The sequence below is a fragment of the Dendrobates tinctorius genome, unplaced genomic scaffold (genome assembly GCF_039654945.1).
Source record: "Dendrobates tinctorius isolate UK_male_01 unplaced genomic scaffold, ASM3965494v1 ptg000173l, whole genome shotgun sequence".
Lineage (NCBI taxonomy): Eukaryota > Metazoa > Chordata > Amphibia > Anura > Dendrobatidae > Dendrobates > Dendrobates tinctorius.
In genome coordinates, this window is record NW_027361840.1 from 5,143,438 (window position 1) to 5,166,580 (window position 23,143).

At 44.2% G+C, this 23,143-nt stretch overlaps 1 protein-coding gene across 1 annotated transcript in view; it reads right to left on the minus strand.

Moving 5' to 3' along the window:
• Nucleotides 1-4,054: 4,054 nt before the first annotated feature.
• Nucleotides 4,055-23,143, minus strand: part of LOC141053955 (uncharacterized) — a 56,935-nt gene continuing 37,846 nt past the window's right edge. Inside the window, exon 2 of the mRNA XM_073551112.1 lies at nt 4,055-8,592. Coding sequence (XP_073407213.1) covers nt 5,891-8,592 — 2,702 coding nt within the window. The 3' untranslated portion in view covers nt 4,055-5,890. The remainder of the gene's footprint in view (nt 8,593-23,143) is intronic.

Sequence of the window (23,143 nt, forward strand, 5' to 3'; positions counted from 1 at the left end):
ATTTCTCCTGTTACCCTTGAGAAAATAAAAAAATTGGGGACTAATTGATCATGTTTGTGGAAAAAATACGATTTTTTTATTTTCATGCCCGGGCATTATAAACTTCTGTGAATCCCTTGGGGGTTCAAAGTGCTCACCACACATCTAGATAAGTTCCTTAGGGGGTCTCGTTTCCAAAATGGGGTCATTTGTGGGTGTTTCCACTGTTTAGGTACATTAGGGGCTCTCCAAAGGCAACATGACACCCGCAGAACATTCCCTCAAAGTCTGCATTCCAAAACGTCACTACTTCCCTTCCGAGCCCTGACGTGTGTCCATACAGTAGTTTTCTCCCACATATGGGGTGTCAGCATACTCAGGACAAATTGGACAACAACTTTTGGGGTTCAATTTCTCCTGTTACCTTTGGGAAAATAAAAAAATTGTGGACTAATTGATCATGTTTGTGGAAAATATACGATTTTTTTATTTTCATGCCCTGGCATTATAAACTTCTGTGAAGCCCTTGGGGGTTCAAAGTGCTCACCACACATCTAGATAAGTTCCTTAGGGGGTCTAGTTTTCAAAATGGGGTCATTTGTGGGGGGTTTCCACTGTTTAGGTACATTAGGGGCTCTCCAAAGGCAACATGACACCCGCAGACCATTCCATCAATGTCTGCATTCCAAAACGTCACTACTTCCCTTCCGAGCCCCGACGTGTGCCCATACAGTAGTTTTCTCCCACATATGGGGTATCAGCATACTCAGGACAAATTGGACAACAACTTTTGGGGTCCAATTTCTCCTGGTACCCTTGGGAAAATAAAAAAATGGTGACTAAAAGATCATGTTTGTGGAAAAAATACGAATTTTTTATTTTCACGCCTGGGCGTTATAAACTTTTGTGAAGCACTGGGGTGGTTCAAAGTGCTCACCACACATCTAGATAAGTTCCTTGGGGGGTCTAGTTTACAAAATGGTGTCATTTGTGGGGGGTTTCCACTGTTTAGGTACATCAGGGGTTTTCCAATCGCGACATGGTGTCCGATCTCAATTCCAGCCAAAAACGTCAAATGGCGCTGCTTCCCTTCCGAGCTCTGTCATGCGCCCAAATAGTGGTTAACCCCCACATGTGGGGTATCAGCATACTCAGGACAAATTGCACAATAACTTTTAGGGTGCTGTTACCATTGGAAAAATAAGAATTGAGGGTGAAAAGATCATTTTTGTGGAAAAAATATGATTTTTTAATTGTACGGCTTTATGCTATAAACTTCTGTGAAGCCCTTGGGGTTCAAAGTTCTCACTAAACATCTAGATAAGTTCCTTAGGGGGTCTAGTTTCCCAAATGGTGTCATTTGTGGGGGGTTTCCACTGTTTTGGTACATCAGGGGTTTTCCAATCGCGACATGGTGTCTGATCTCAATTCCAGCCAAAAACATCAAATGGCGCTGCTTCCCTTCCGAGCTCTGCCATGCTCCCAAATAGTGGTTAACCCCCACATGTGGGGTATCAGCGTACTCAGGACAAATTGCACAATAACTTTTAGGGTCCTGATACCCTTGGGAAAATAAAAATTGGAGTGAAAAGATCATTTTTTGGAAAAAATATGATTTTTTAATTGTACCGCTGTATGTTATAAACTTCTGTAAAGCCCTTGTGGGTTCAAAGTTCTCACCACATATCTAGATAAGTTCCTTGGGGGGTCTAGTTTCCAAAATGGGGTCACTTGTAGGGGGTTTCCACTGTTTAGGTACATCATGGCGTCCGATCTGAATTCCAGCCAATTTTGCATTGAAAAAGTCAAACGGCGCCCCTTCCATTCTGAGCTCTGCCATGCGCCGAAACAGTCGTTCCCCCCCACAAGTCAGGTATCAGCGTACTCAGGACAAATTGCACAATAACTTTTGCAGTCCAATTTCTCCTGTTACCCTTGGTAAAATAAAAAAAATTGAACCTGAAGTATTTTTTTTGTGAAAAAAAGTTAGATGTTCATTTTTTTTTAAATATTCAAAAAAATTCCTGTGACGCACCTAAAGGGTTAATAAACTTCTTGAATGTGGTTTTGAGTACCTTAAGGGGTGCAGTTTTTAGAATGGTGTCACTTTTGGGTATTTTCTATCATATAGACCCCTCAAAGTGGCTTCAAATGTGATGTGGTCCTAAAAATAAAATGGTGTTGTAAAAATGAGAAATCGCTGGTCAACCTTTAACCCTTATAACTTCCTAACAAAAAAAATTTTGGTTCCAAAATTATGCTGATGTAAAGTAAACATGTGGGAAATGTTAGTTATCAAGTTTTTTGTGTGCCGTATCTCTGTGATTTAAGGGCATAAAAATTCAAAGTTGGAAAATTGCGAAATTTTCAAAATTTTTGCCAAATTTCCGTTTTTCTCTCAAATAAACGTAAGTTATTTGAATGAAATTTTACCACTAGCATGAAGTACAATATGTCACGAGAAAACAATGTCAGAATCACCGGGATCCATGGAAGCGTTCCAGAGTTATGACCTCATAAAGGTACAGTGGTCAGAATTGTAAAAATTGGCCCGGTCATGAACGTGCAAACCACCCTTGGGGGTGAAGGGGTTAAAGGATAGGAGGATACTCTCACAGATAGGAGATTTCAGAGTACAAACAGGGGCTTAAAGGACAGTACTCCCACAGGCAATGGGTGCAGAGTGCACAGAGCGGCTTTTAGCACAGTACTCCCAGAGGTGGGGGTGCAGAGTACACAGAGTGGCTTTTAGTACAGTGCTACCCCAGATATGGGTGCAGAGTACACAGAGTGGCTTTTAGTACAGTGCTACCCCAGATATGGGTTGCAGAGTATACAGAGTGTTGTTGCAGAGTGCGCAGTCACTATCTGTCCCTCACTCCAGCTGCATCCTATCTCTACACTAATCAGAACAGAATGGCGGCTGACTCGTGATCTGGCCTTTATACAGGCCTGGTCACATGCTACGCCAGCAAATTACAGCTATGTCAATACTTGTAATTGCTGTGATGGCTTTGGAAGTGCCCACCGTCTAAAGGCTTGCTGATTGGCTGCGCTATAGCCTTTCAACAAGCTTTATTAGACAAAAAGAGTAGTACACAGAGGTATGGATGTCAAATGAGATACTATAAATAATAACATACCAAGCAAATTGTAGATATTATCCCACATTAATAAAAATACCATGGACTGTAAAGGGACCAATTGTCAAAATTCACAAAGAAAGGGGAGGAAGAAAAACTTCCAAGACAACAACTCAAGGTCATAATATAAAATTGCTTTATTGGATTACAGGGGAAGGAACAATAAAACATGCTAAAATGCTGATAACTTATCAAAAAACATAAGGACACGATGGACCCTGTACTTGCTTGCTTGCACTTGCGCTCATCAGGTAATTTGGGACACGTGTTGTTACTCTGCGGGTATATGTGCCTTCTTTTTCTATGGCCTATGGGCAGGATTTGGTTACCGGTTTAATTATTTGTTCAGTGACATGGCAGTTTACCGCTTACCTACTTGTGTCCTTCTCATATCTTCTATGATTATTATAACATAAGCAGCAATTATGGTCCATCGTGTCCTTATGTTTTTTGACAAGTTATCAGCTTTTTAGCATGTTTTATTGTTCCTTGCCCTATAATCCAATAAAGCAATTTTATACTATGACCTTGAGTTGTTGTCTTGGAAGTTTTTCTTCCTCCCCTTTCTTTAACAAGCTTTATTAGACTGGCAAACCCAAACAGGAAACTGGACAGACAGTAAAAACACCGTGTTCGGCATTCGGTACCGCACACTAGGTGTCCAATACGAACCTCAGACTTTCCAGTTCGGGTTCGCTCATCTCTAATGTCCAAGTCACTTTCATAGTATATGGGGGGAACGGTGCATTCCTTGCTCAGGGGTCATGTGCAGTCTGTGTCCTCCCATGATCCAGCCTACTGACAGCCCACTCGATGGCATGTAGAGGCCGGATGCATTGGCACATCTCAGGGACATATGCTTCACCATCTAGAAATCCATAGAAAATCCAGGATGTGGGCACGTCTGACAAGGACTATTCAAACCACTGTGAGACAGTAAAGCTTCCTTTATTGGCAGTAAGTGGCTACAAGATTCAGTATATATCGTGTTGGTATCTTCCCCTGAGCCACAAAGAGTAACAAATAGAAACAAGGGCACCAGGAAGAGAAACCTTCTATGCAACGTGCTCATAATCAATAATGATGAAGACAGAAGAGCAGAACACAGAAAAGCAACACAAATTGTAAGTTCTCAGTCACAGGAATGAGATTTCATGAGAACAATTATCAATAGTGAGAAAGTGAAATGTGAGTAATGTGTCTGGTGCCTGGAGGTTACATGAGATGGACGGGACTTCTGTACATGAGAAGAGGCGCCATCACTCTCCTGCTTATGGTGGATTACCACCAGTGTGGAGCCGCGACCAAAGAGATATTCAAACTATGGGGGAAAGCAGAATAATGAAATATAGGCACGTTCCCCATATTATATGCTATCATAGTGACCACCGCTTGTGTAACTAAGATGGGCAGCTTGTCGCCAAAGGGTTTAAGAGCAAGAGCATCACTCCAGGAAGGTAATGGGACCATAGGAACCCAAGGTCTCAAGACGCCATGTTTGTTTGTTATAATGTGACTATAAAATGGCTACTTCTGTGTGAATGTGCTTAATGTTTGTAAAGAGATGATCTCTAAATAAAACATTTCCCACATTCTAAACATGAATATGGCTTCTCTCTTGTGTGAATTCTCTCATGTAAAACAAGACTTAATTTGTGTGCAAAACATTCCCCTCATTTTGAACATGAATATGGCTTCTCTCCTGTGTGAACTTTTTCATGTGCAACAAGACTTGATTTCAATGAAAAACATTTCCCACATTCTGAACATGAATATGGCTTCTCTCCTGTGTGAATTCTCTCATGTACAACAAGATGTGATTTCAGTGAAAAACATTTCCCACATTCTGAACATGAATATGGCTTCTCTCCTGAGTGAACTTTTTCATGTGCAACAAGACTTGATTTCATTGAAAAACATTTCCCACATTCTGAACATGAATATGGCTTCTCTCCTGTGTGAACTTTTTCATGTGCAACAAGACTTGAGTTCACTGAAAAACATTTCCCACATTCTGAACATGAATATGGCTTCTCTCCTGTGTGAAATCTTTCATGACGACTAAACTGTGATTTATTTACAAAACATTTCCCACATTCTGAACATGAATATGGCTTCTCTCCTGTGTGAATTCTTTCATGACGACTAAACTGTGATTTATTTACAAAACATTTCCCACATTCTGAACATGAATATGGCTTCTCTCCTGTGTGAATTCTCTCATGTACAACAAGACTTGATTTCAGTGAAAAACATTTCCCACATTCTGAACATGAATATGGCTTCTCTCCTGTGTGAACTTTTTCATGTGCAACAAGACTTGAGTTCACTGAAAAACATTTCCCACATTCTGAACATGAATATGGCTTCTCTCCTGTGTGAAATCTTTCATGACGACTAAACTGTGATTTATTTACAAAACATTTCCCACATTCTGAACATGAATATGGCTTCTCTCCTGTGTGAATTCTTTCATGACGACTAAACTGTGATTTATTTACACAACATTTCCCACATTCTGAACATGAATATGGCTTCTCTCCTGTGTGAATTCTCTCATGTACAACAAGACTTGATTTCAGTGAAAAACATTTCCCATATTCTGAACATGAGTACGGATTTTCTCCCGTTTGACACCTTTGATGATTATTAGTAAGAGCTGATTTATGAGAAAACCATTTCCCACATTCTAAACATGAATATGGCTTCTCTCCTGTGTGAATTCTCTCATGTAAAACAAGACTTAATTTGTGTGCAAAACATTCCCCTCATTTTGAACATGAATATGGCTTCTCTCCTGTGTGAACTTTTTCATGTGCAACAAGACTTGATTTCAATGAAAAACATTTCCCACATTCTGAACATGAATATGGCTTCTCTCCTGTGTGAATTCTCTCATGTACAACAAGATGTGATTTCAGTGAAAAACATTTCCCACATTCTGAACATGAATATGGCTTCTCTCCTGAGTGAACTTTTTCATGTGCAACAAGACTTGATTTCATTGAAAAACATTTCCCACATTCTGAACATGAATATGGCTTCTCTCCTGTATGAACTTTTTCATGCTCAACAAGACTTGATTTCATTGAAAAACATTTCCCACATTCTGAACATGAATATGGCTTCTCTCCTGTGTGAACTTTTTCATGTGCAACAAGACTTGAGTTCACTGAAAAACATTTCCCACATTCTGAACATGAATATGGCTTCTCTCCTGTGTGAAATCTTTCATGACGACTAAACTGTGATTTATTTACAAAACATTTCCCACATTCTGAACATGAATATGGCTTCTCTCCTGTGTGAATTCTTTCATGACGACTAAACTGTGATTTATTTACAAAACATTTCCCACATTCTGAACATGAATATGGCTTCTCTCCTGTGTGAATTCTCTCATGTACAACAAGACTTGATTTCAGTGAAAAACATTTCCCACATTCTGAACATGAATATGGCTTCTCTCCTGTATGAATTCTCTCATGTACAACAAGACTTGATTTAATTGAAAAACATTTCCCACATTCTGAACATGAATATGGCTTCTCTCCTGTGTGAACTTTTTCATGTGCAACAAGACTTGATTTCATTGAAAAACATTTCCCACATTCTGAACATGAATATGGCTTCTCTCCTGTATGAACTTTTTCATGTGCAACAAGACTTGATTTCATTGAAAAACATTTCCCACATTCTGAACATGAATATGGCTTCTCTCCTGTATGAACTTTTTCATGTGCAACAAGATTTGATTTCAGTGAAAAACATTTCCCACATTCTGAACATGAATATGGCTTCTCTCCTGTATGAACTTTTTCATGTGCAACAAGACTTGATTTCATTGAAAAACATTTCCCACATTCTGAACATGAATATGGCTTCTCTCCTGTGTGAATTCTTTCATGACGACTAAACTGTGATTTATTTACAAAACATTTCCCACATTCTGAACATGAATATGGCTTCTCTCCTGTGTGAATTCTCTCATGTACAACAAGATGTGATTTCAGTGAAAAACATTTCCCACATTCTGAACATGAATATGGCTTCTCTCCTGTATGAATTCTCTCATGTGCAACAAGACTTGATTTAATTGAAAAACATTTCCCACATTCTGAACATGAATATGGCTTCTCTCCTGTGTGAACTTTTTCATGTGCAACAAGACTTGATTTCATTGAAAAACATTTCCCACATTCTGAACATGAATATGGCTTCTCTCCTGTATGAACTTTTTCATGTGCAACAAGATTTGATTTCAGTGAAAAACATTTCCCACATTCTGAACATGAATATGGCTTCTCTCCTGTGTGAATTCTCTCATGTGTAACAAGACTTGATTTCATTGAAAAACATTTCCCACATTCTGAACATGAATATGGCTTCTCCCCTGTATGAACTTTTTCATGTGCAACAAGACTTGATTTCACTGAAAAACATTTCCCACATTCTGAACATGAATATGGCTTCTCTCCTGTGTGAATTTTCTCATGTGCAACAAGACTATGTTTAAATGAAAAACATTTTCCACATTTTGAACATGCAAATGGCTTCTCTCCTGTGTGAATTCCCTCATGTAAAACAAGACTTAATTTGTGTGCAAAACATTTCCCACATTCTGAACATGAAAATGGCTTCTCTCCTGTATGAATTCTCTCATGTGCAACAAGACTTGATTTCAATGAAAAACATTTCCCACATTCTGAGCATGAATATGGCTTCTCTCCTGTGTGAAATCTCTCATGTATTAGAAGATATGATTTAGTTGTAAAACATTTCCCACATTCTGAACATGAATATGGCTTCTCTCCTGTATGAACTTTTTCATGTGCAACAAGACTTGATTTCACTGAAAAACATTTCCCACATTCTGAACATGAATATGGCTTCTCTCCTGTATGAACTTTTTCATGTGCAACAAGACTTGATTTCACTGAAAAACATTTCCCACATTCTGAACATGAATATGGCTTCTCTCCTGTGTGAACTTTTTCATGTGCAGCAAGATTTGATTTAATTGAAAAACATTTCCCACATTCTGAACATGAATATGGCTTCTCTCCTGTGTGAACTTTTTCATGTGCAACACAATGTGATTTCATTGAAAAACATTTCCCACATTCTGAACATGAATATGGCTTCTCTCCTGTGTGAACTTTTTCATGTGCAGCACGATGTGATTTCATTGAAAAACATTTCCTACATTCTGAACATGAATATGGCTTCTCCCCTGTTAGTGGGCTTTTATCTTCAGCATTTCTTCTGTGACTTTTGTTTTGTTTAACAGTCTGTGATGAATTTGGAGATAATTGTTCATTAAAATAAGATGATCGTTCTCTGCTGTGAACAGCTGGGGGTATATCTGAGATGTCTTCATGCTGTGTAGAGGTATCTTGTGTGATACTAGAATCTTCTGAATTAAACTCTAAAGATATCAGATGTCCCTTGAAGCTCCTGGTACAATCATCTGTCAAGAATAAAATGTATGTTATTATTTTTAAATAACATAACCTAAAATATTATATTTGTATTTCCTGATTAAGATGAAGAGAATTTTCAGCTTTCACCACGACAACGACCCTAAGCAACTTTTAAGTCACCATAAGAACGGCTTCACCAGGAGAAGATGGAAGTTTTGGAATAGCCAAACTACAGCCCAAAACTGAATGCAAATTCTGTTGTGACCTGAAGAAGGCACTGTACACAGGAGACACCCCAGCAATCTGACAGATATGGAGCTTTTGCACGGAAGAGCGGGCAAAGATCGCCAATTGTAGATGTCTCTTGAGATAGATCCAGACCCATATAGACTGAATTCTGCCAGAAATTCAAAGTTGACTGCAACAAAGTATCAGTGTAAGGCATCTTTCACATTTTCACATGTCCTGGATTCCTGATAGTTCCGAAACGGGAAAAAACAGTACCGGTGCTATCAGTGTCCACATGTAAAATCCGTGTGGCGTCCTTGTGCACCATCAGTGTGACACGTACTGGAATAGAATGCAGAACAGAAATAACAAATGTTTAGGTGTTAGATGTGCAAACATAGAGGATAGACAGCTAGAGAAATAGATAAAAGCTATATAATAGAAAGATACAGTAGAAACCAGAAGTTTCCATCCACTATATATAAAGACACATCTGCATGTGCTTCTCAATATCTGACATTAAATCAGAATAAACCTTTCCCATTTTAAGACAAATAGGATTACCATAATTATTAATATTTGCCAGAATAATGAGAGAATGTTTTAAAGGGAATCTGTCAGCCTATTTTCCGCCTATCAGGTGCCGGCACCTCCATCAGGGGCTTATCTACAGCATTCTTTAATGCTGTAGCTAAGCCCCCGATGAAACCTCATACCCCAAGATCGGACATCAGAGAAGGTGGAGGTGTTGGTCTGCTTCTATCACCCAAATGTACCTTTCAGGTTATCCCTCAAGTACCCTCACTTGTCTTCCCTTCTTTTGAGGGCCATGCTGTCAGACTCTACATCCCCTTCTCCATGCGACTGGCGGTGGTGTATCATCCTCCGGGCCCCTCGCATCAATTCCTGGATCACTTTGCCACGTGGTTTCCACATTTTTCTCCTTTGACTTCCTCATCCTCATGAGAGACTTCAACATCCCTTTTGCTCTCCCTCTCTCCATATCGGTTACTCACCTTTTATCTTTAACCTCCTTCTTTGGCCTTTTTGCAGCTTACTAGCTCTCCTACGCATGAAGACGGAAACTCCCTCGACTTGGTCTTCTCCAAGCTTTGCTCAATGGTTGATTTCACAAACTCCCCTCTCCCACTCTGTGACCACAACCTTCTTTCATTCTCAGCTTAAAACTGCCATTCCGCTCAGGTCACCCCCACTTTCCACACTTATAGAAACATACAGGCCAACACCCAGAAACTTATGAAGAACTTGCAGTCATCATTGGCCCCTATCTCCTCCCTCTCTTGTCCTAATTCTTCACTGAAGCATTATAATGAGACACTGCCTGGATGAAGCTGCACCTCCTATAAATAGAACAACTCAGCACAGATGGAGAAAACCCTGGCACATGCTGCAAACATGTTTCCTACAGCGGTGCTCCAGGTGTGCCATACGTCTGTGGAGAAAATCCAATCTACCGGAAGATTTCATCCATTATAAGTTGATGCTTAAAACATACAACACTGCCTTTCACCTATTTGAACACCCTCATCACCTCACTATCAATAACCCGAAACATCTCTTTGATACTTTTCATTCCCTATTCACCCAAAAGTGCAGGCCCCAACCACGGATCTCCGCGTTGATGATCTGGCTAATTACTTCAAAGAAAAAATTGACCATATCCGACAGGAAATTTTCTCTCAACCCCCTCACACCATGCGCTGTCCTTCCTCCCTCCCTGCATCTAGCTCACTCTCTTATGTTGAACCAGTCAGAGAAGAAAAAGCTATCAGGTTCCTTGTATCTTCTTGGCCTTCTACTTGCACAAGTGACCCTATTCCATCACATCTCCTCCAGTCCCTTTCCCCTTCTGTCACCACTCACCTAACTAAAATATTCAACCTCTCTCTCTCTTCCGGTATCTTCCCCTCCTCATTTAAGCATGCCATTATATATCCACTGCTTAAAAAACTATCCCTTGACCAAAACTGTGCTGCTAACTATAGACCTGTCTCTAATCTTCCCTTCATCTCTAAACTCCTGGAACGCCTGATCCACTCCCATGTTATCCGCTATTTCTCAGATAACTCTCATCTCGACCCTCTACAATCCGGTTTTCACTCTTTATACTCTACTGAAACTGCCCTCACTAAAGTCTCTAATGATCTACTAACAGCTAAATCTAATGGTCACTACTCCGTGCTAATTCTCCTGGACCTCTCTGCAGTATTCAACACTGTGGATCATCAGCTCCTCCTCACTATGCTCCGCTCCATCGGCCTCAAGGACATCGTTCTCTCTTGGTTCTCCTCCTATCTCTCTGACCGCTCCTTTACTGTATCTTTTGCTGGTTCCTCCTCCACTCATCTTCCCCTTACTGTTGGGGTTCCTCAATGATCGGTCCTAGACCCCCTCCTCTTCTCTTTGTATACAATCAGTAGATTTGGTTTCCAGTACCATCTCTATGCTGATGAAACCCAATTATACACCTCCTCTCCTGACAGCACACCTGCCTCTTTAGAAAACACCAGTGATTGTCTTACCGCTGTCTTTACCATCATATTCTCCTGCTATCTGAAACTGAACCTGTCAAAAACTGAACTCCTTGTGTTTCCTCCCTCTACTAACCTACCTATGCCCGACATTGCCATTTCCATGTGTGGTTCTACCATTATTTCCCAGCAACATGCTCGCTGTCTTGGGGTCATGATTGATTCAGATCTTTCATTCACCCCCCACATCCGATCACTGGCTAGAACTTGTTATCTGCACCTCAAAAACATTTCTAGAATTCAACCCTTTCTTACTTTTGACTCCGCAAAAACTCTTATTGTTTCTCTTATTCATTCTCGTTTGGACTATTGTAACTCTCTTCTAATCGGTCTCCCTCTTACCAAACTCTCCCCTCTCCAATCCATCCTTAATGCTGTAGCCAGGATCATATTCCTCACCAACCATTACACCGATACCGCTACCTTGTGCCAGTCATTACACTGGTTACCCATCCACTTCAGAATTCAGTATAAACTTATTACCCTCACCCACAAAGTGCTCCATGGCTCAGCACCACCCTACATCTCCCTCATCTCAGTCTACCCTACCCATGCCCTCCATTCTGCTAATGATCTGAAGTTAATATCCTCAATCAGAACCTCCTGTCTCCAAGACTTTTCACGTGCTGCACCAATTTTTTGGAATGCACTACCCAGGTTAAGTCGATTAATCCGTAATACCCACAGTTTTAAGCGAGCACTAAAAACACATTTCTTCAGTCTCGCCTACAGTCTCAGTAAATTAATCTAATTATCCCTGTGTGGCCCATTCAATATTTTTACCATAACCAGGTTCTTCATATCATGTTCTCACACGCTTTAAGCATTTAATAGCCCTGTGTATATACTGCTACGTATTCTGGCTGATAACCGGTTCATGCAGCATTACATGAACACCTGATTTCTTAAATTATGGCTGGTCTGAACAATGAAGGCAATTGTTGACATCCACTTTTCGCGTCTCCCCTATTTCCTCATAGACTGTAAGCTTGCGAGCAGCGGAGCCCTCATTCCTCTTGGTATCTGTTGATTTATGTGATTATTGTAATGCTGTAATGTCTTTTGTCTGTGGAATATGTTGGCGCTATAGGAATAAAAGTATTATTATTAATAATAAATATTAATAATTATAGTAATCCTAATTTACTTAAAATGGGAAAAGTTTATTCTGATCTCATGTCAGATATTGAGAAAAACATGTTGATCTGTCTTTTTATATAGTGGATGGAAACATCAAGTTTCAACTGTAGATAGATAGATAGATAGAAATATGTCGGTGAGATATATAATCAGTGCCTTGTGTGTGTGTAGTTTTCTGAACTGTATTTCACTAATAAATAAGGTAAGGTTACTGCAGTTCAAAGCCTCCGGGTCACATGAGAGCAGCACTGGCAGTTGTGTACTGGGATAACCTTACTGACCTCACCGCTCGTCACGGCAGCCGGGTTCTCCCGGAGTGCAGCGTTACAACCAGCAGCAACTGTTGCGCCAGTCTATTGAGCTTTGTTCTCTGAACAGGGCTCCATACACTGGACCAAGAAGACATGGATCATTGTGGGACTTCCATTTGTGTTATGGCAGACTGGTGTGGATTATTTTTTATTAAATACATGTGCTAAAGAGGGAATTTGTCACAGAGTGATTTTTACAAATTAAACACTTTGTGTGTGTTAAATAGTTTAGACGTAGGGGTTAGTAATGGGGGTGTCTGACAGATGCCTCTACGTTACTAACCCATAGGTTTGATGTCACCTGACATTACACAGCTGACATCAACCCCATAAACCATTACCCCGATTGCCACCTCACAATGGCAGCTGGGAAGAGCCGATCTTAACCGTCAGAATACGCGTATCTAATGGATGTGCCATTTCTGGTGCGGCTGTTATGGCCTTCCTGGAAATCATGGGGTACTACATGAGGCTAATTCCAAACTTTGCCACGGTGGCCAAACCCTTGATCAACCTCACTAAGGGGATAAAATTAGGCGTGGCCAAATGGACGTTGGAGGCGGAAAAGGCCTTTCAAAAACTGAAAGTGGCTCTGTGTCGTGAAGAAATTTGTACTCCAAATGGATGTTAGATTAGGAGAGTTCCTCTCTCAGGAGATACACGGAGAGGAGAATCCTGTTCTCTACCTGAGTAGGAATCTGTAAGCATGTGAGAAAAATGGTTCCATTGGAGAAAAGGAATGCCTGTCCATAAAGTGGGCGATGGACACATTGCGATACTATCTCTTAGGGTGAGAATTTAAATTAGTGTCAGACCATGGTCCATTCAGGTGGATGAGAAAGAAAAAGAGGAAAAATGCTTGTGCTACCCACTAATTTCTAGCCCTGCAGGATGTCCGCTTTCAAGTAAAACATAGAGTCGGGAGTTACATGGTAATGCCAATGCCCTCTCGAGAATCCTGTGTCTGCAAGATGTCAAGCCCATGGCTTTAGGCAGAGGGGGAGGTATGTAAGGATGCTTGTTAAACACAGTGGATGGGAGATGAACCTGGAGTAACCTGGCCATGAAAGGTTCATTATGAGCAGGTGAATGGCTGCTCACCATATCGCAACCCCTGGGTGTGGTTCACTTGGTAAAATGAGACCTGTTTGCCTCATACAGTGTAGCATGTGTAGAGGTGTGTAGACTGAGTGCCTCTACTGAAAGACTAAGAAGCTAGACTATTGTATGGATGGACAAGGGCTGTATTTGAGTTTCCTGTGATGTGGTTTATGAGACTTTTAATTAGAAACATTTCCTGTGATACCTCATATCACTCCCAAGTGAGTAGCACTGTAATATTTGGTGTTATAAATGTGGGCATTGTTCCCAGGGAACATGTGTGACTGCTACAGCAGTAGCTGTGACTGCAATACAGACTGATAATAAAAGTGTTAGTCTTGGATATGTTAGTGTCCACGGTGGATGTAGGGAAAACCTGCTTTGAATGTTGTGTGTGAAGCAGACTGCAAGATAGTACAGTAGTTTGAATAAAAAACTGGAGTCTGTAATGAGAAAGTAAGTTAATGTGTATACACAATGTAAATGCATATTAACACACGACTAATACACAGAGAAAACAAAAACAAAACACAAATATCCTAAAATAAAAAAATAAACTGCAAAAAATGCATGAAGGTAGTAATAGTAATAAAGGTATTTAGTAAACATAGTTATGATCAAAAGAATGTACAAGCCATTCCGCCACGTCAAGCCTTGTGGGACAGTCCTAATTCTTGTATTAACACCTTTCCACTTGTCAAGTGACGTAAATGTGAACAAGGATCGAGGGACTGAACCACCAGTAAAAGCATAGGCCAGACAGGATGGATTTTCCAGCTCAGAAACAAGGCGTTCACACCCTTATATGCACAGGATGCACATTGATCTGAATAAAAAACTGGAGTCTGAACTGAAAAAGTAAGTTAATGTGTATGCACAATATAAATGCATATTAACACACGACTTTTGATCAAAATTATGTTTACTAAAAACCCTTTCTACCTTCATGCATTTTTTGCATTTTACTTTTTTATTTTAGGATATTTGTGTTTTGTTTTTCTCTGTGTAATGGTCGTGTGTCGTGACTGCAGACCAAAGGGGGCTGTAAGTGAGAGACATTGGCATGGCATGCAGTCACCCATGGAAACTGGAAAAGGTGAAGTCCGGCATGTTTAGGGGACTGTGATACAAAGCCGTGTCCTATGAAGTGCTATTGACTGGTGTGAACTGAACACTAATATTATTTGCACTTGTGTAAATTGGACTTTAATACTGTTAGGAAACACATTAAAGGGACTTTTGTGTTTGAACTTTGTGGGTCACTGCCTCTTCACTGCGTAATGCTGCTACCGCTGCCTTACATATGGTGGAGAATACGGGCAGTGTAAACTGAGGCATACCCCAGAGAGTGCTGCAGATCGTTGTACAGGTCTGCTGGAGAAATGGAGGAACTTTTAGAGCATTTTGTGCTCAGTCAGCAGTCGCAGCAAGAGGTTCTGCAGCAGCAGCAAGAGACACTGCAGTTTCAGCAGTCGCAGCAAGAGGTTCTGCAGCAGCAGGTGCTGCAGTTGCAGCTGAAGCAGCAAGAGATGCTGCAATGGAAGCTCCCACAGCTTCAGCTGAGTAAAAAGGAGAACCCTAAGGTAAGGGGTGATCATTGGGTGTACCAGTGTTCCTATGTAGTCTCAGCCCGCCAGGTCTCATGCAATTGACTTGCTGCAGTTGGTGGAGGAGTGGCTCCAGTCTGAGTTTTTTTCCCAAATCGAGATGATGGAGAGTTGTGGTTGATCGGATTGTGCGGCCTCTGCCGGCCGCCATGCAGCATTGGGTTGGGCAAAGGGAGCTGGGCAATCTGGACCTGCTGGTAGAATTGATTGAGCGGTATAAATCCACTCAGGACGTGGTACCAGAGCCTGGAAATGGGGCTAGTAACTGTTCTGTGCCATCTGAGCCCATTGACTGCAGATATACGCACCATGTCTCGATATATGCCCAGCCAGTCTGTATCATCACTGCAGGCACTGCCGACAGCGTGCAGCGACTGTGCCAGGTGCTTGTGAATGGGTGCCACACAGAGGCTCTCCTGGACACGGGGAGCAGAGTGACTTTGGTCCATAGGTCCCTTGCTGCTGGGGACAACTCCAAAGGATGGAAGGTGAAGGTGGTGGATATCCATGGGGAAATCCGGGAGTACCCGACCGCTGAGGTCAATTTTTCTACACAATGTGGGGACATTAAACATGTGGTGGGAGTGACGAAGATCCTTCCATATGGGACTGTGTTGGGGAGCGACTTGCCCCTGTTTTGGTCGCTGTGGGAGACCAGGGTCAACCCTCTCATGGTAATGGTTGTGCCAGGAATAGAACCCGGAGATGTTGAGATACCTGCCATAGGGGTCGCCAACCTAGGGACAGAGTGTAATCACGATAGGCTCCCCCTAGAGGTGGTGGAAGGAGAGGATGAAAATGTTGTGCCGGGTGCAGAAACCGAAGATGTTGAGATACCTGCCAAAGGGGTCGTCAACCTAGGGACAGAGTGTAATCACGATAGGCTCCCCCTAAAGGTATTGGCAGGGCAGGATGAAAATGTTGTTTCGGGTGCAGAACCCGAAGATATCAAGTCAGAGATATCTGCCACAGGGTTCGCCAACTTAGGGACAGAGTGTATCCCCAACAGGCTTCCCCTAGAGCAGGGATCCCTAACCTGTAGCTCGGGAGCCACATGTGGCTCGCTGTCCCATGAATTGTAGCTCGCGACTGTCTGCCAGCTTGGTGCATTAGGTCCAGGTCTATCAAACAGGTATGAAGAGTACATCTCAAAATGGTGAATGTTGTGAGTAGCCCTGCACAGAAGAGCAGATGTGGATGCACATTTACTGGTCTTAGGGGTTTAGAGATGTTTTAGGTATGGTACGCTGGAGGATGGCATTACCTGTTAGAGGAGGTGCTCAAAGCTGGATGTGACTGTGTTGGGAGTCCTTGATGAGAGAATACTGAATGGGGGTATTGTGGGAACCCCTGGATCTCAGTGTACTGCTTTGGAGTGATTTCTGTGGAAAAGCTTTGGTTATCATTATACCTGTAATGGGGGCTTTGGTTGACACTACTTTGAAGGAGATGGGAGCCGGATATGGCTCACGCCCCTCTCTCAGTGCTGAATGTGGCTCGAGACCCTCTCTCTAAGCTGAATTTGGCTCTCAAGGTCAGAAAGGTTGGGGACCACTGCCCTAGAGGTTGTGGCAGTAGAGGGCATGGAGACTCCACTGAACCCAGAGCTGGAAATGTCCCCTGGTAAGTTCGGGACAGCTCAATTCCAGGGTCACACGCAGAGAAACTGGTGTGTGAAAAAACTGCAGGTTTAAAAAGAACGCTGGGAAGAACCGGAAGTGTGTGGTCGCAGAGGCAACTGGGGACGTGCGCTCGAGGAATCTTCTGGCACCGGCCAACGATGTGGCCTGGGGTCAGAGTGAAATAGATAGAGTGCTCGTTAGACAGCAGTGTCGGGAAGCTCAGGTTTGGGTGCGACGTAATAAAGATGGATGCTCGGATTTCATGGGTCGAACCACGGCGTTTCAGCATGATATAGTCACCGAGGCACGGGTAAGGGTACGGAAGAAATTATACCAAAGGCCCGAAGGTGAGTACTGATGAGATGCGGGGTTACTGAATCCAAAATGAACAAAGTTCAGGCCACCCACAACCGGTCCAAATCTTAATTGACTGTTCCGGACCCTACTTTGGTTTCAAAGTGCATTGTCGGGTGGGGATGTCACAGAGGCATGAGGATGCCCTGTCTCGCGCCCATGTGGGGTGTCAAGTATTCAACCCCAAAGGTTTGAACAGTGGATGGGTATATGTGAGGTAGTGACCCCTATTACAGCTAGGGGGTGCTGTATGTTCTCCCCAGGATACGCACGGAGGCATATTGAGGCTATGGGAATGCATTGCGGTCACAGGCGTAGCTGGGATTGCAATGGTGAAGCAGTGACCAATGTCACAGGTAGGGGTTGCTGTGTAGTCTCCTCAGGATATACACGGAGGTGTATGAAGGCAATAGGTGTCCATGGCAGTCACAGGCGTAGCTGTGACGGCAATACAGACTGATAATAAAAGTGTTAGTCTTGAACATGTTAGTGTCCAAGGCAGATGTAGGGAAAACCTGCTCTGGATGTTGTGTGTGAAACAGACTGCAGGATAGTAGTTTGTGCAGTCTGTTCCATTCCGGACCCAGGTTTTCCATGTGGCTGGAAGCCACACTTTGCTATGTTAAAAACCCTGAAGGAAAGGGTTGTTGCTTAGTGAGTCTCAGGTGTGTCAGGACCAGAGAGAGACCTGACAACCCACAGCATACACAGTGGTTATGCCGTCCACGATGACTGGTCATGGATGTGGACAGGTCTTGTGCCCAGAACCGGAGGTAGACTTCCTGTGCCCGAAGGAAGGACTGTCATGTGTCACAGCTGCAGACACTAGGATGTCAAGGTCTGTGTACGGCTGTGAAGAGAGACTGTGATACAGTGGTGCACGACACCCATGTGAACTAGTCAGAGGTGAGGTAGCGGGTGTCATGACTGCAGACCAAAGGGAGCTGTAAGTTAGAGACATGGCATGGCAAGCAGTCACCCATGGAAACTGGACAAGGTGAAATCCGGCATGTTTAGGGACTGTGATACAAAGCCGTGTCCTATGAAGTGCTATTGACTGGTGTGAACTAAACACTAATATTATTTGCACTTGTGTAAATTGGACTTTAATGCTGTGAGGAAACACATCAAAGGGACTTTTGTGTTTGTAGGTCACTGCCTCTTCACTGCGTACCATGCTACCGCTGCCTCACAAGGTGTAGTGATGATTTTGACTCCATGGGTGTTTTCCAGAAACAAGCAGCAGGGTATGTTGCTGATTGAAAATAGCAAATCTGCCATTGAAGTGCCCATTAAATTGTAGTGCCCAGACATTGTGCCCAGATAATACTTCTGGACACATGCACCCTCATTGCTATAGAAATGCCAAACATGTGGACACTAAATGTGGTTTAGGCACACTGTGGGGCTCAGAAGGGAATGGGGCATTTGGATTTGGGAGCTCAGAATTTGCTGGATTTTTGGGGAGAGGTGAGGAGCCATAGTGCTTTTTCAGATCCTTTGTACTACCTGTATTGTGGAAGCCCCCTATATGTAAAGACACTGCCCTCTCCTGGTTCTCTTACTATCTTTCTGACCACTCCTTCAGTGTTTTGTTCATTGGTTCCACTTCATCTCCTCTTCCTCTCACATTTGGAGTACCTCAGGGCTCAGTCCTTGGCCCCCTTCTCTTCTCTCTCTACACGGCCCCAAATGGACAGACCATCAGCAGATTTGGCTTTCAGTACCATCTTTATGCTGATGGCACACAACTATACACGTCATCCCCTGACCTTACTCCCACTGTACTAAAACGCCAGTGACTCTCTGTCCGCAGTCTCCAACATCATGTCCGCTCTCGGAAACTCAACTTCTCCAAAACGGAACTTCTTCTGCACTTCCAGTCTACTAACCTCCCTAAATCTGACATTTCCCTCTCCGTGGGTGGCACCATAATAACACCCCGGCAGAAGGGCCGCTATCTGGGTGTTACGTTTGACACCTGTAATAGGGTCTACCAAGCTGGGGTACCTCTTTCAGTACCACCCCGTGTTTTCGGAGGTCTGCTCTGCGTTGGCTGGAGTCTGAATGAATGACGCTGGCTGGAATTCCTTGGTTACATGGGCGCATATAAAAGATCACTGCTTCTCCATGTATTTCCAGTCTGACAACACTTTACTCACAGGACCCAGAATATATCACACAAATAGAGGGCCGGCCAATAGAAAAGCGGCAGGCAAGACATACATTACAAAAGCCGCAGGTGGCCGGAGCCTGCTGATGTTTACTGTGGGAATTACAAAGGTGGGGGGAGGGCGGACAAAAGGAGAATATCGTGTCCCCTCTGCCCAGGGGTGCAGCTTGTGAACTGATGCATTAGGGACATGCATCTCACATGGAACCTATTATACATACATGTAACTGCACAACATATTCTGGGTGCTGTGTGGTTCTGTAACACGTAACACGGCTCCCCTTTTCAGCGACGCGATCGGCATACACAGTCTGATCCTCAATGGATCGGTTTGGGGATGACCGAAGTTTATGGGGTTGGTACAAGTTCCGTTTGTCGACTTAGTCCATCGGCGTTACCGTTTTGTTTGCCGGGTCTGTGATGGATGGTGAACTCCAGTGGTTGTAGGGCTAAACTCCACCGCAGCAATCTGGCGTTGTCTCCGGAGACTCGATTAAGCCAAGCTAGGGGATTATGGTCCGTTAGGAGGGAAACCTGTCGTCCATACAAATATGGTTGCAACTTCTTGAGTGCCCATACTACCGCCAGGCACTCCTCGATGGCCGCATAGCTTACTTCACGGGGCAGTAGTTTCCGACTCAGGTAAGCTACCGGTTGTTCTTGGCCGTCTGGCCCGACTTGGCTCAGTACTGCCCCCAATCCAAACATAGAAGCATCTGTGTGAACAAGGAAACGTTAAGTTGGATCAGGTGCGGCCAATACAGGGGTATTGGTGAGGGCATCCTTTAGTTGGCGGAAGGCTTCCTCACACTCTGAGATCCAGGTTACCTGGCGGGGTTAGTTCTTACGGGTCAGATCAGTGAGGGGCTTGGTTATGCTGCTGTAATTGGGAACGAATTTCCTGTAATACCTCGCTGTCCCTAGAAATGCCATGACCTGGGTTTTAGTGCGTGGGGTGGGCCATTTGGCTATGGCCTCAATCTTGGCTGGTTCTGGTCGCTGTTTCCCACTTCCCACCCAATGCCCTAAATACTGAACCTCTGCTTTGCCCACGTGACACTTGTTTGGGTTCAGGGTGATTCCGGCCTGGTGGATCCTGTCCAGTACTGTCTCTAGGTGATTTAGATGCTCTTCCCATGTCGCACTGTAGATGGCGATGTCGTCCAGGTAGGCACAAGCATAGTCCTGGATACCATCCAGAAGCCGGTCAGCCAGCCATTGGAAGGTCGCCGGGGCATTCTTCATCCCGAATGGCCTAACTCGAAACTGGAATAAGCCAAACGGGGTGACAAATGCCGACTTGGGAATAGCGTCAGGACTAAGGGGAATCTGCCAGTAGCCTTTGCATAGATCGATGGTGGTCAAATACTTTGCCCCCGCCAGCCGGTCTAACAACTCATCCACACGCGGCATGGGGTATGCATCCGTCACTGTTTTCTCATTGATGCTACGATAGTCTACACAAAACCGTGTAGTCCCATCCTTCTTGGGCACTAACACTGCAGGGGATGCCCAGGGACTATCTGACTCTTCAATGACCCCTAAACGCAGCATCTCTTGTATCTCTTGTCGCATCCCCTCTTGTACAGACTCAGGGACGCGGAAGGGGTTTTGTCGCTGGGGGGTCTGATCCTGGGTCTCAACCTTGTGTTGTGCCAGGCGAGTGTAAATTGGTCTCCCTGAAAACATCCTCTGTCGCTGCCTCAACAACTCCTCCGCTTGCTGTCTCTCCCGGGGGCCTAGGTCTTCACCCAAGTGTACCTGGTCCCATGTTTTAGACTGAGTCCTTTCCCCTAAGACATCCGGCAAGCGAAGTCCGGCTAAATCCTCTGCTTCAGGTGCACAGATGGCCACTACCTCTTCAGGGCGCTCCCGGTAGGGCTTCAGCATATTCACGTGGAACATGCCGATAACCCTGGGGTCGTCAAAATCGGCGACATTATAGGTTGTGTCGGCTATTTTCCCCACTACCTGGTAGGGCCCCTGCCATGCAGCTTGAAACTTATTCTGCTTAGTGGGCTCTAACACCAGGACCTTCTGTCCTATTTCCAAGGTGCGCTCCCTGGCCCTCCGATCATACCATATGCGCTGGCGCCGCTGGGTCGCCTGCATGTTCTCACGTACAGCCTGAGTCAGCTCCTGTAGGCGGTCCCGGAATTCCAGCACATAGGGTACAATAGGTACCCCTTCTATGAGGCCCTCCCCTTCCCAGTGTTCCAGCACTAAGTCTAGGGGTCCCCTTACCCGTCTCCCGTATACCAGCTCAAACGGGGAGAACCCCGTGGATTCTTGGGGCACTTCCCGATAGGCAAACAGGAGGTATGGCAAGAATTTCTCCCAGTCCCTGTATGTCCTGGTAAAAGTACCAATGAGCTGTTTTAATGTCCCGTTAAAGCGTTCACACAACCCATTGGTTTGCGGGTGGTACGGGGTGCTTCTAATGGACTTTACGTCGCACAGCTTCCACAGTTGGTTGGTCACCTCTGCTGAAAACTGGGTACCCTCGTCCGAGATAATCTCCCGGGGAAATCCAACCCGTGAGAACACCTGGAGCAGGGCAGCCGCCACCGTCTCTGCCAGTATGTTAGGTAACGCAACAGCCTCTGGATACCGTGTGGCATAATCTACCACTGTCAATATATACTTTTTCCCTGACGGACTGGGTTTGGCTAACGGCCCTATCAAATCGACCGCTACTCGGCTAAATGGTTCCTCCACAATGAAGAGGGGGAGTAATTTGGCCTTGCATCGATCCCCCCTCTTGCCAATGCGCTTGCAACTGTCACAGGTCTGGCAGTACTGACGAACATCATAGGTTACCCCCGGCCAAAAGAAGTTTTGTGTCAGACGATGCCTGGTGCGACTGACGCTGAAGTGCCCGGCTAAGGGTATGTCATGAGAGATTCGCAGTAGCTCCTGCCTATACTTCTTGGGAACTACCAGCTGTCGTTTTATAGTGGGGCTCGTCCCTGTGTGGTGCTGCTCTGTGATCCGGTAGAGGAGTCCCTACTTCCATACAAACTGTTCCCCTTCCAGTACCCCTCTCCCCTCCTGTGCCTTCCCACAATATCCCTCTAATGAAGGATCCTCAAGTAACTCCCTCTTAAATTCATCTGGGGTGGCCCAAGAAATGTGTCTGGCTATGGGAATACGTGTAGGGCTGGGATGTCTTACCTGGGCCTCCTCTGAGTGTGATTCCGCCTCCGCAGCTCGAGCTTGTCTACGGGTGGTCACAGGATATGTCTCAGCCAGAGGGGCCACCGAGAATGCAGACAACTTGGGCCCCAAGTCATTTCCCAGCAAGACGTCTGCAGGCAAATCCTCCATCAAGCCGACCTCAACAAGGCCATCCCCGACTCCCCAGTTCAGGTGAATCCTGGCAGTGGGCAGTTGATGTATGGCTCCCCCTGCTACACGGACTGCCACTGTCCGGTCCATCTTTTCTTGGTCCCGGACAAGATGAAGCTTCACAAGGGTCAAAGTTGCTCCGGAATCTCTTAGTCCCTGCAT